A 13,649-nucleotide genomic window follows, 5' to 3' on the forward strand; every position below is an offset into this window, starting at 1 on the left:
ACACCACTAAAAAAAGTAGACACTGAAGCTTATTAGATTAATTAAAGGTACTAGGTTTCTTGGGGTGGACCACACTTCTTCAGGTACGGACCAGTATTGGACCACTATTGCCGGTACCCAGCCAACATTGGGCGAAGACACTGTGCTGCTTGGGTTTTTTTTTTTAAATAGGTGAAGAATACTCAAAAACTCGCCTTAAAGCGAACCTGCATCACCCTGACATGGCGTGAGACGTTGTGAGAGAACAGGAGTGACGGAGAAGCAGTAAAAGAAAAAGACAATGAGGGCCAAAACTTGTACATATTTTGCTAAATTAAACAAATTTTGTGAACAAAATGAACTGTGGCTAGCACATGATGGTTATGAAAGTGCTAGGTACATGCATTCCAGGTTGGAGTGGGAGGCCTCATTTTTAAACTCTCTCTCAATCAATCAATCAATCAATCTATCAAATAGGGTTTATTGTTGATCAAACAAAATACATACAGTGAATATACAGATGGAGAATTCCCAGGCGGTGGTTGACTGTGACACACAGTCTTTATTTGAGGACAACATCTCACAATATTACAGAGCGTTATAGGTTTTTCCTTATTGTTCGTGTCCTTTTTAATTTGTGTGATTATCTGTTCATTGCATGTCTTCTGTATTCGCGTTTGTACTGTCCCTCCTTCTATGGCATTCATGCCAGAAGTATTACAAATAAATAAATAAATAAATGGAGGTCCTATAGTTAAAAACTAGTCTCAAGTTGCCTTTGCTTGTGTCCGTCGTACACCCCATTTGTCGGTACTCTAAACTTGTGCCCACCAGCTATGCTATGTGCATAAAAAGACGCTCTTACCATATGTGATGACTAGAAGCATGTAATTCCAGTTACGTAGCAGATCCCCCAGCGACCTTCGGTAAGAGACGCTATCAGATTCCAACCGGGACACCTGAGCCTGGCTCGGAGGAGTGGGAGGTCGGTCACGAAAACCTGCCAAATTTTCTATGTCAAAATTTCTATGTTTATATCAATGTGGTAGTGCAATAGCTGCCTGTTGATTTTTTAATTGTCGACTGTTGAATTTTGATTTCAATTCAATTCAATTCAATTCAATCTTTATTCCTCTTTCAAGTGGAAGAGTAGCTAAAAGCCCAAATGGCCCTGATTATTTGGCTATTGGTTTCCCTAATTTGATATTTCCCTTTTTGAATTGATTTTTAATTTCTGATTGAATTGAGCGATTGATTTAATTTGTATTTCATTGAATTTGAAATGAGTTTGAATTTGAATTGATTTTGATGTGATTTTTGAAACTGAATTTTGATTTGATTTCCCAAATTTGATATTCCTTTTGGAATTGATGTTTAATTTTTTATTGAATTTGAACTGATTCTGATTGAATTTGTATTTCACTGACTTTGAACCAATTTTTGAATTTTGATTTTTGACTTGAATTGTCGACTGTTGGTTTTTGTACATGTCAAATTTCCACGTCGATATCAATGTGGCACTGCATTATGTGCTAGCTGATTTTTTAAACATGAAACTTCAATACACCATACCAAGCAAGATGGCCACGAGTAAAATGGAGGTGAAGATGGCAACACCGTAGACCAACTGATTCAGGCCCGTGCCAATTACATCTTTGTCCTCGCTGTTCTGGACCACCTGGGGAGGTACCAGGAATCCGAGAGCAATGCCCAGCTGAAATTATGTAACGTAAGTGATGTCAATTTCCACGCCTGATGCAAAGCCAACAGTTCTTTGCACTTTGACAACCACGGGACTAGTTAAGGGAGCACTAAACAGCAAAATTTTTTTCTTGCGGAATGGATGATGCAGTTACCTTTACACCAGCACAGAAAGAACGAGATTCATTGGTAGCGCCGTTCGTGATTTATGAGCGAAAGAATTTGTGCCAAACACCAATGGTCAGATTCACAAAAAGTTTGTATGACGGAATCGGTCGTAACACGGTCGTACGAGGAAGTTAGGACGCAGTCTAAATTCACGAAGGGCACGCGTCGCAAAATCCTTACAATTTACGTCGGAATCCTGCGAGAGCTCCCGAGCGGCCTTACGAGGAAAGATGGCGGCGTACTTGGCAGCGGTGCATTTGGAGACGGCAAGCAAAGGCTCGGTAATGTGCGCCCATGCATTGCACTTTGCAACAGGCCCTTGGGGACCATCCCCCGTAGCACCAACGGCAGCACTTGTTTGCTCGATAATCCTCAACAAGTGCTTCAATTTCGCACTCCGTAAAATTGGACCGTCCAACACATTTTGCCTGTGATTGCATGGCACCCACTATCAAGCTTGACTACCCAAAGACAACTGGGGACAGATTTACTACTACTTCTTCTAACGGAACAACTCTAATTGGTAAGATTGCAGATTTTTGTCATACCATACCCATTGGCAGTTTCTCTCTGAGTTGCATGGGACAGGAAATGAGTAACTCTCTCTTCCTCGGCGAAAGGGGAACCCTCTCCACTACGATGGCTTTGTGAATCGTGCTTACAACCACTTACCACGCCTTCATACATGTGTCGCAGGCTGCAATGTCTTAGGCGCATCTTGTCGTGACTTACGACTGTGTTTGTGAATCCGTCCCCAGTACAGTTAGTTTGAGTAACTGAGCCCCCCCGATTTCTCCCTGAATTTAGCATGCTGAAAGGTTTTCCATCCGAGTTCGCGTGAATGTAGATCACGTTTATGTACCCAATTTTTACCCCCCCGAATTTAGAAAAAAATATTTCCCAAAAACTTCAGGCTCTAGACATGCAGTTACCTTTACACTAGCACAAAAGATTCATCGATTCATGCGCCGTTCGTGATTTACGGGCGAAAGAAACTGCAACTTACGCTTTCCCCTCCCTCTCATTCTCAAGAAGCAGGACAATGCTGAGAGGCCTCGGATTGGCCTCTTCAAACGACCTCCCGCGATGATTGGACAAAAACTGTTTGAGGAGACCGATGGCAGAATGCTTCGCGTTGCCAGCTTTCTCGAGAAAGAGAGGGAAGTGTAAATTGCAGTTTCTTTCGCTCATAATTATAGAGCCTGAAGTTCTAGGGTTTTACCCGATTCTTCCCCGAATTTGCACCCCGAATTGAAGGCTACCTCTTTAGGGTGAAACCCGATTTTTACCCGGCAAACTGCCCTCACTGGGACATGTGTAGGAAGGCACTAACTTAATTGTTTGGCAGCAAATGCAGTTACATCACCATTTGTACCAAACCAACTGAGCCCGATTTCTCCCTGAATTTAACATACTGGAAGTTTTTCCACCCGAATTCGCATGAATTCAGTGCACATGTTTATTTACCCGATTTTTACCCCCCCGATTTAAAAAAAAAATTTTTTCCGAAAACTTCAGGCTCTACTCATAAATCAACCAACGACGCAATAGACCAATTCCATTCCTTTTGTGTTGATGCCAAGGCAACGACATCTTCCATTCCACCAGGATAAATTTTTGCACGTCAGTGCCCCTTTAAGTAAGGTCTTCTGTTGTCCCCCTTGTTCCATGTGTTGTTTGCGTATCCCTCAAGCTCAACAAAATGCTGCCCTTTCCGACGGTACATTGACTCGTTTGTGTTCTTCGGACTAGTAACGTTGGAACTAGTTCACCAACTGACCTGGTTCCCGAAGACTCCGACGGCACAGGCGCGGGAAACTTCTTTAGCGCTGAACCAGACCACAGCCAGGCGTGGCGGAATGCTGAGGATGAAGATCTGTGACATCGCCACCACAGTCTGTCCGACTAGGCACACCACAAACCGGTCGGGGTGCACGCTGAATACCTGGCATAACAAAGGGATTAGTACGAGTACACAATGATACCGCGCACAACATGATGATTACGATGATGATGATGATGATGATGTACAATCATGTCTCGCGTATCCGGACCCCTCTGTGCACACCCTCTGCCATTCCGATGGTGAATTTTTGGATCAAGTCGGGGCTGCGTGTCATTTGATCAAACCGGTTTATTACACCAGGAGAAAGAAATGAGAGGAAAGTCAGTCTCGTGGCACACCTTATTTCCAACTTTCTTTTTTCTTTTTTTTTCTTTCTAAACCTAGGAAAATTAAGAAATGTTTACATTTTTTCCTACGGGACATCAATGCCCAGCGTTTCTTTGGCCCGGGCCTGAAAGCTAGAAATACGAGGGGGTGTTCAAGTCAAACCGGGACTTTTCATTTTTTTGCAAATGTAAAATGAACTTACAGGCGAGGAATTAGTTTTATCAACGTGGATCTCCAGCTGCACTAATGCACTTGTCCCAGTGTTTCACGAGGGCTTGGACGCCAGCAGCGTAGAAATCCCTACCGGCGCGTAGCAGCCATGATCGGACCGCATTCTTGACCTTGTCGTCGCAGCTGAAGCGGCGGCCACCAAGGAACGCGTTCAGTGGCCCGAAGAGATGGAAATCACTGGGGGCGAGGTCTGGACTGTAAGGGGGATGTGGCAGCAAATCCCAGCCAAGTTCCTGTAACATGCGTGTCGTGAGATGCGCGGTATGTTGGCGTGCATTGTCCTGCAGGAGGGGGACTCCTTTGGTGATGAGGCCCGGTCGCTCTTGGCTCAGCGCCTTACGCACATCCTTCGGAACCTGGCAGTAATATGCACTATTGCTGGTGGTACCACTGGGCAGAAAATCATCATGAACAATGCCAGCCTTGTCCCAGAAAACCGTGGCCATGACCTTACCCGCAGACGGGGTGCTTCGAAACTTCTTGGGATGCTCGGATGCTTCCACTGCTTTGAGGCGCGTTTAGACTCAGGAGTGAAATGGTGCATCCACGTTTCATCGCACGTGATGATCCGATCAAGGAACGGCTGTCCTTCAGTGTCGAAACGGCACCTTAGATCTTGAGAGATTTCCAGTCGTCTCTGCTGGTCAAACAAGGAGAGCTGCCTTGGGACCCAACGGGTACTAACTTCCCGAAACTGGAGGTGTTCGTGAATGATAGTGTTCAATGTTCCCACAGAAAGGTCTGTCTTTCGAGCCAGTTCGAGACATGTTATCCATTGGTCCTTGAGGAACGGGCGCTCTACAAGTTGGATGTTCTCAGGAACTCTGACACTGGGCTTTGAGCCGCTCCGGCCGGGATCGTCCTGCACTGATGTACGGCAGTCTCGGAACCGTTTGCACCACTCAAACGCTTTGCTGCGGCTGAGTGTATCGTGGCCATACTGAGCCTGAAGTGTTCTGTGAATTTCAGATGACTTTACACCTTCATTCACGAGAAATTTCATGACAATTCGCTGTTCGATGTGCGCGCTCACCTCGTTGTCGGCCATCTTGTCCAGCACGTGTCTTCTGTTTTGCACGAGCTTTGGGCCACCACGTGGTGAATGCGGAGGCCTGTCGCGTGTGAAAATGACGAAAAAGAAGTAGCGAGAGCCATTTGTACACTCGGGAGACAGAAAGTCCCGGTTTGACTTGAACACCCCTCGTACTCAAACGTCGTTTGGATAGCGGAAGCCTGCACATCGACTGATGTTGACCGACTGACTAATGAGCATCGTTTCCAGTACTTCCATGGCTGGATACGGATAATGCATTCCGGATCACCGGATAAAAAACAAAGTTTGCAAGTTTGTTCCCTATCGCGCACACCAGATAATGAGTTTTTCCGGTTTGTTAGAGTTACGGATAACAGAGACATGACTGTAGACCACGGATTAGCAGTTGGTGAAAAGACACTAGCAATGGAATTCCAATCCTGGTAAAAGAAGCCACCGTTACACCATGCTTATTACCCTCCCGTCAGTGGCGTAGCGAGAACACCCCCCCCCCCATTAGTTTTACGCCCAAACAACAGCTTCATTCTGAGATGATGAGTGGGGAGTTTAACACTCAAGTATTCATGCAATGTGTTGTTCCTTCTCACAGCACAATTTATTTCTGAGGTTCTGCACATGAAGTGCACGTTCTCAGTGTTACTGTTGTGAGTAGGTGCCAAAAGACAGTGCGCGTACAAGGGTCAGGGGCATCAAGATGGGCATCAATGCAGCGGAAAACGAGACCGATCCTCCTGAAGATATCCTGCGGCAGACTCGAGGGATCGCGGACTGGACCGGCTGCTACCACCAGAGACATCTTTAGAACTTCATCTGCAGGCCTGTCCTGATGACAACCCCAACATATTTTCCAGGCATCCCTTCCACCACCGAGGTTCACCTTTTCCAGGTTTCCGATTGGTTCCGTATATCTACGCAAGGTTTGGAGTCCGTTTGTTCCCACATTCGTCTCCAGCTAGTATCACCACCCACTGGTATTAGACCATTTTCGAATCGTTTCTGCGTCGCAATTCTTGGTCGTGTCACGCTGGTATCTCGTCCCAACCTTTAGTGACGGTCGCTTTGACTGACCACCCCAACTAGCATCACAGTTACTACGAATCAGCATAAAAAAAAAAAAAAATTGAAGGGCTCTTTTCCACCGTGTTACGTACAACAGCTGGACGCAGTCATACGCACGTACCTTAATCCACGATCCGAGGCACGTTCCGAGCGCCCCAATGATGACCACAAATCGCAATCCCTTGCGATCGAGCAGCCAGGACGCGGGAAAGATGAGCGGGATGTAGGTCACCATGTAGACGACGGAAGTCCAGTTGACGGCTAGCTCGTCTACACCGTAGTAGTGTACGACGATGTTGGTGATGATGGCGTACTCGATCCATTGGAAAGCGTTGGACAGGGAGTACAGGCAGAAGAGGGCGAGGATCAGGAAGCGGCCACGGTAGACGCGTGTCCGTCCGGGCGATTCCACGGAGTCGGGAGGGGTGGTCGCGTACAGGTGGTTGATGGCATCTGTTCCTGTAGTTGAACAAGTTACTGCTGTAATGACACGTGCTGTTTGCACGTCTGCTTCGTGCGTAAATGTAACGCTCCGTAATTACGGCAGCATGCTACAAATATGCTCAGATACGTAATAATAATAATAAATAAATAATGATAATAATACTGTCCTGCATAATATATTAGTAATAATCCCACATCTTCTGTCAATCTAAAATGCAGGAAGTGCTCTTTTTTATTTCCTTCCTTTACGTTTCACTCTACTTGTGACAAAAATCTTGGTCATTATCCGATAAATGGATTGTCGTATTAACGAGGGGGATTTACGTGCCGGTAGAACGGTTCCCGAGAGAAACGATCATAAAGTGAGTATGTCAGATTAACAGGGGTCATATTAACAGGTGTCATATTAACGGGGGTTCACTGTATACATTTACAGATACACGTTTCAGAAAGTAGTTTGTCACACTAATTAGTTACACAAAAAGTAGTTACTTTACAGCTCTGGTGGTAACGCTCCTTCTGTTCCCGACGATACCGGGTACTGACACGCATCGCTAAATCCGTTGACGTTGTGAGGTTATTTTCGGAATGTAGGGCAATTCGTATTGACAGGCGACACAATTTGACCGAGCAACACGTTGAAATGGTGCTTGTTTCCTAATGTCTTTACGCTTTCAATAAGAAAATGCATGCAAGGTGCTCTGAGTTCAATTCCAAAAGAGATTGCCATGCAATCAGCGCGTTTTTCGTGGACGACAAAATCTACATATTTTTCTTCCTAGTTCTCTCGCTGGCTCCGTGGAATATCCTAGCAGTGCAACCGAAGAATGATGTCAGAACACAAAAAGAAGTAAACTTTTTCTGAGCAGCGATTGCCACCGAAGTGCACACGATTGAGTGGCATGTTACCGTAAAACAACAAATGCTGGTGGCACCACTCATAGTGCCAGTAGTGCAATATCGTAGTGCAGTAGTGCAATATTGAATGTGGCTACTCCAAGAAAATTCATGCCTTTTTGGGACTTTTTATAGGCCCGGTTTCACCAACGCTGATTAACGTTCAACCGAGATTACGGGTTGCTAAAACGTGAAGTTCTTTTTTACAAACGTTATTTGATGACGTGATGAATGTTTCGGTGACAATAACTCCGTTTAGTGAAGCAGAGTTAAGCTTACATCCAAGTTAAGGACCGTTGATTTCGTTTCAAATGTTAAACGGCGTTGGTGAAAACGGGCCTCAGTGACTTCAGATCCGCTGGAGTCCAGTTCCAGCCGAATTAAGGCTTCTTGCACTGCTCTCACTAGTGTTTATGTATGTGCTCCGCCCTGTGCTTCAAATCTGTGTCGTAAGGTATGCTCACAAGCGTCGAAGTTCCGCCGGGTTACACGCACTGCAACGTAAGATAACACAGCCGCATTCCATGATGAGCACAGGGAAAGGGGGGGTGAGCGACCGATACGGCCCTCCACGGTTTCGTCTGTTTTGCCTTTCATCCTCGGATGACGCAAAGTATCGATGCTCCGGAGACATGTCACGTTACTATCACCAACTGTCGCCTGCCCACAGTTGACAGAGAACATGAAGCCCGGAGACGGTTTATGTAACTTTAGAATATATACCATTGTCGGAGATACTTTCGTACGCTGAATCACTTTTCGGAGCACAGTCGGCTTCGTCACTCTGGTACACTCTCTGGTAATCTTGCATATCATTGCCGTTTGGTCTTTCAGTTAACTATGGCCTAGCGACCGCTTGCGATTACCGGCACGCGTTATCCCTTTATATGGCTAGTGTTTACACGTCGTGAAAACGCGTCGCTGAAAGAAGGCGTCGCCGCTATGAGGAACGCCATGTTTAGTTTTTAGTTCAGTGTTGCTAGACCGTTACACCAAAATTTGAGTAGATGCAGCCGGTGCGTGCGCTCCTCGACAGCTCAGTCGGTAACTTTAGCTCGGGTAGCTCGGTAACTAAAAGCTCGGGTTCGGCATGTTCAGAATTGTGATAAACAAATGAGGATGCACTCGGAGTACGCGGCCTCGCGTGTATCATTGAGATAACGACATCCGTGTGATGTCGGTCAGCATACACCTTTACATAATCGCCGCAAACCAAAAGAAACATCGCGACGATAACCACAGCTGAGGAGTGTCGAGTCTACAGCTCGTAGCAAGGCGGACACCCCCGCAGCAAGTGCTTTCTCTTTATTTCCCCTCAACGCCGCTAGGGTGGCTCGCTTCCCGTTCCGCATGTCGGAGGCGCGTTCACGTTAACTGTGCTTCAAGCTGTACAACCTTTACTACTAATTTCTAAATGGTTCGTAAGTGGACATGGTACGGCAACCAGCAAGATATATAGTAGGAAACTTTCAGGACATTGCAGGGGGTGTGTCCCTGATTTTCACGAGACTTCGATAATAAATGCTACATATATTCCACAGCCAGATTAGTAGGGAAGATGAGCCCGTTCTGATGAGCCGTCTCCTATCAATGCATTTTCCAAGGGGGTCAAGAAGTTTCCAGGGGTCAAAGTGTTTCGAGGAGCGAGGGCAATTCGTTCAACCAATAGACACTAGATAATAGAATGACGACTACTGGAACCTGCCGAATATGCGGCGGATCTGGCGGGTACGCTTCACATAACTGGGCATACATCATGATGACGACCCGTGAGCGAAGAGGGCAATTTCCACTAGTGACCTTTGAGATTCAGGGGGACAACGCCCCCCCCTTGCCCCCCTCTCGGTACGCCCGTGCATAGCCTCCTATATACTGATCAGTATATAGGAGGCTATGGCCCGTGGTAGCAAATACCGATGCACGAATACGACGGAAATCATTGCCGTCCGAGATAACGGTATAAGGAGGAACAAATCTTTGCTGCGGAAAGTCAAGGACTGTGGGCCTGGTATTACACTACAGTGGCTAACCACAGACCAAGACTCTGAAGCAACGCGTTCCTTTGCGAACAGTCAATGTCAGAGCCATGTCAGAGCATATATATAAACTGACGCCCTTCTTCGCTGTTGCTGGTAAGATTGTGGTAAATTGGTGCGGTAAATACCGGTATGACCAAAAGACGAAGGACCCGCATGCTGCCCGGATATGAAGACCACCTTATTTTGTCCTGCAGCTGCGCCGTGGCGAAATGTACAAGCTGATAACACATTGAGGGATGTATGGTCGGCACCCTTCTCTTCCTCGTCCATGCACGGTAAAAATAGCGCTGTACCTGCTTCTACTTCATCAACTCCGGGGTGTTTTCTTTATTAGTTAATTTTTAATTAAAAAAAAGCTATGGGATCAGCGTAAATGCCGTTCTTGCAGTTGGGTTATACGACTAGGCGGACATCCTCTCGAAGAGGGTGTGTAAGTACTAGACGACTAATCAACAAAAATTCATTAATTCGCTCCTTCGGGCAAAAATGTGACAGCAGAAACGGGAGACAGTCCTTGTTGACGGCATTTCTATTTTTTTTTGTAAATACCGAAACAAGCGCGGCGGTGGAATATCCGTCGCTAGAGTTATGCAAATCAGCCGAAATCAAAACCGCGCACCTCAGGACACTCAGGAACGCATGATTTTCACTGTCGACAGGCTTATCTAACCCGTTGCGGATAAGATCAGGTAATTGAAGCAGATTTACACGTTAGATGTGTCAGCCTATTTGTGTGGCGACATGCTGAACTGCCGTAGGGTACGACTGCGGATAATAGACCTCTACCCGAGAAACGTCATCATGACGTTGGTAGACAGACTGAAACCGAAACAAATCGGAAGTGGAGGGCTGGGTTGCACGAATGGGCATAGACAACGAGATTTGGCCGAGGCAGACCACACTTAGGGACGACACAAACATGTAAGCCTCATACGCCCGGAATCATCGAATGCAACAACTCAGGGAAAAGAGGCGCTGACGCCAGGAATCGAACCTAGGAATTCGAACGAAATTTATCTGACCGGAAATCAAAAGACCCAGGTTCGATTCCTGGCGTCAGCGCCTCTTTTCCCTGAGTTGTTGCATACGAATGGGCACTTGTTCGCTGCCTCCTACCGCAAGAAAAATAGGACCGAAGGTCGCGTCACTTTCAGGGACCATCGTATATAATCCCCTCAAGACCGTGGCTGTCGGGCGCGACCTTGTTCGCTCCTATAGCTTCGAGCGTAGTTCAACTCTACCAAATTGGTGGCGCTGTCGAACAATGTGACGGCATTTGCTTACAAACAGGAAGAGGTGTATTATTCGACGCCGTGCTCGAGACGACAATGTTGGGTTCTGCAACAATGACGTCGCACGATGTTCTGACTACAATGGGGGTTTCTGCAAGGGGGTGTATTTACATACTTTTCACCAATATTGCGCAATCTCACAAGATTTTAGGGGGTGTAAGGAGGTCTGAATAAATCACTGCCTCCTGCGTTCCCAGTGCGCGCCGTTTCGGTTTCGGTTCATTTGAGTAGCAAAATTCGGCGATGGGTGTTTCGACGGACATGCTCGGCTCAGTTCATTAATAAGAAAATAAAATAAAATAAAATAAATAGAAATAGATTTCAAAGCGGATTGGCTCCAGGGGGAACCAGCGCCAAGAGACGAAACGCCAAGAGAACAGACAGATGGTGACGCGCAGGAGTTATTGTAATGCCAATATTGGCCCAATATTTTGCCGACATTGCTAATATTGGGCCCCCCCCCCCCCTGGTTTTCCTGTGTCTCGTTCCCTGGACTTTCGGGCACACTTTCAAAGCAGGTGTGGGGAAGCTACCCCGTGAACTCCATCCAAACCACATACTAACCCCCTTGTCTCCCACGCTCTACCTGATGTCTTCTCACCATTTGTTCACGTAGGTTAATCGCTCACAGGCCACAGCCTTGACACGTACGGTGTTTGGTACAACCCAAGCAGCACAATGTACTGAAAGTCGAGTGCAATAGGGGTGGACGGGTATGTGGAAGGCCTTGAACAGACTCATGAAGCTAAAGAACGTTGATAAGACACATACCGTCCACCCCTATTGCACTCGACTTTCAGTACATTGTGCTGCGTGGGAACGTGTTCATCGCAGCTGACCTGGCATCCTCGACAGCCTCACTTAGGACGATACCAACAAAAGGTCAAGGGACCATAAGTGAATATATTGTCAACGGGTATAACCGCACGAGCGATCTTATCGGGCGAGATGTCGACGAAGGATAGCAAGAAGGAAAGCACGTTCCAACAAGATACCGCTGAAGAAATGCTAAACGAGGACCTGAACGGCGTCAGAAAAAAAAAAAAAAAACACCGATGGAAGATTTGTCAGAAAACGTGAAGATGGGCGACGAAAGCGGAGATGCTATAGCAGACGACACGAGCAGACGAGCGGAAGAAGACAGAATATTCTGGTGCGAGCGGACAGTCTTTCCGCAGCGCAGAGAATACACGGGAAGATGGTCACACGTGCACTCAAGTACCTCTGACGGTACCTCTTTCGCACTCGCGTCTCTTCCGATCCGATCTCTTGCTCGACAAAGGCCCGGATTCGCCAACGCTGGTTAACTTTGAACCGAGATCAAGGGCTGCTAAAACTTGAAGTTAACGCTTAATTCTTGCTTACAAACGTTAGTTGGTAACGTCATGAATGTTTCAATGACAGCAACTCGCTTTAGTAGAGCAAATTAGTAAGTGTCAAATTCAAGTTAAAGTGCCACAACGGACTAAATCTCGTGTCTTCAGAGTCCTGCCAAAGTTTTGCTACTGAAACCTTCTTGTCTCACTTTATATTCCTGCAAAATATTTTGGATCTACGTTACGCGAAAGCTAGAGAAAATTAAATTTTTATTTTTAAGAACTGTGACGTTATGTTAGGCTCCGATGGAAGCGCCCGGCTCTCACCTGGCAACGTTGTTGCCCTTCGCGTCATCCCGGGGACTCACTTTGTGCACTCCGTTAGCGGAGCCCTACGTGACATATCATCCGACCGCTCCGACCTTCGAGAAAACACAAAGGAGGGAGAAGACATCTCTCCCATTTTCCCCCTCTTTCGATCAGTGTCACGTGACTTCTCCACCGCATAAACCTCCCCGGACGCTAGTGTTGTAGCTAGGAGACAAGTGCCCTCTCCAGAACATGACATCATTGCAATTTGTGAGCTTATGATTACGTCCCCCGCATCTCGCGTCATCGAATGTGGAAGATCAGCAGATTTTCAAAAATTGACAGAAATGCACAGCGTTCGTAAACAGGATTGAAATTTCGCGTATAGAATCCTTGAGGCACCTTCTTTTCATGGACTAAATAAAATAAACTCTGTTTTCCGAGTTCGGAGTGGCACTTTAAGGGATCGTTGACCTCGGTTCAAATGTTACTCGGCGTTGGTGAAACCGAGCCTATTCGCTCGTGTTGATACCCAATCATGACTTACCGTCTTTCTCAGCATAGGCTTTCTTCAGTTCCGCTGTCATGTCGTTCCCAAATTATTCGTTGCTGGTGCGCGTGGCTCTCCTCACTAGGCGGGGTAATAACTTTGAGTAGCCCTATAAGAGACAGACAAAGCAGTGACGTCAATACAGTTTCAATATCTCGGAGGTTGCAATGTTATCTTTTGTGAAGCATGACGTGGAGAGTCCCCCACAAGTGGCGCCGCGCCGTGTCCGTAGCGGAGACTTCGCGGTTGATGCTACGTCACACTGACCTGATTACGACACATCAGGATATCGGGCATCCAAGGTCGCACTACTGTGCTCATGGCCGCTTTTTCATAGCGTTCTCGCCAATTTAATTGTGCAGTGACAAGGCATGGTACAGCGAAAATATTGTGCATGCTGGCTCTTGAAAGAAAGGAAACAGGGATTCACGAGTGCA

At 46.6% G+C, this 13,649-nt stretch overlaps 1 protein-coding gene across 5 annotated transcripts in view; it reads right to left on the minus strand.

The window, feature by feature from the left end:
* The window catches only part of LOC135366616 (heme transporter FLVCR2-like), a 70,739-nt gene that overhangs the window by 7,497 nt on the left and 49,593 nt on the right, over positions 1 to 13,649 (minus strand). For 2 of the 5 annotated variants that reach the window (XM_064599403.1, XM_064599404.1), the window contains exons 2-6: positions 13,210 to 13,321; positions 6,487 to 6,824; positions 3,629 to 3,793; positions 1,552 to 1,693; positions 845 to 979 (exon numbers count right to left, since the gene is read on the minus strand). In XM_064599403.1, the coding sequence (XP_064455473.1) occupies positions 845 to 979; positions 1,552 to 1,693; positions 3,629 to 3,793; positions 6,487 to 6,824; positions 13,210 to 13,249 (820 nt within the window). In that variant the 5' untranslated portion in view covers positions 13,250 to 13,321. Of the gene's footprint in view, positions 1 to 844; positions 980 to 1,551; positions 1,694 to 3,628; positions 3,794 to 6,486; positions 6,846 to 8,170; positions 8,319 to 8,429; positions 8,653 to 9,870; positions 10,031 to 13,209; positions 13,322 to 13,649 lie in introns of those variants that run through there. The other 3 variants (XM_064599401.1, XM_064599402.1, XM_064599400.1) reach the window with 3 other exon arrangements.

This window comes from Ornithodoros turicata, chromosome 8, assembly GCF_037126465.1.
Source record: "Ornithodoros turicata isolate Travis chromosome 8, ASM3712646v1, whole genome shotgun sequence".
Taxonomy (NCBI): domain Eukaryota; kingdom Metazoa; phylum Arthropoda; class Arachnida; order Ixodida; family Argasidae; genus Ornithodoros; species Ornithodoros turicata.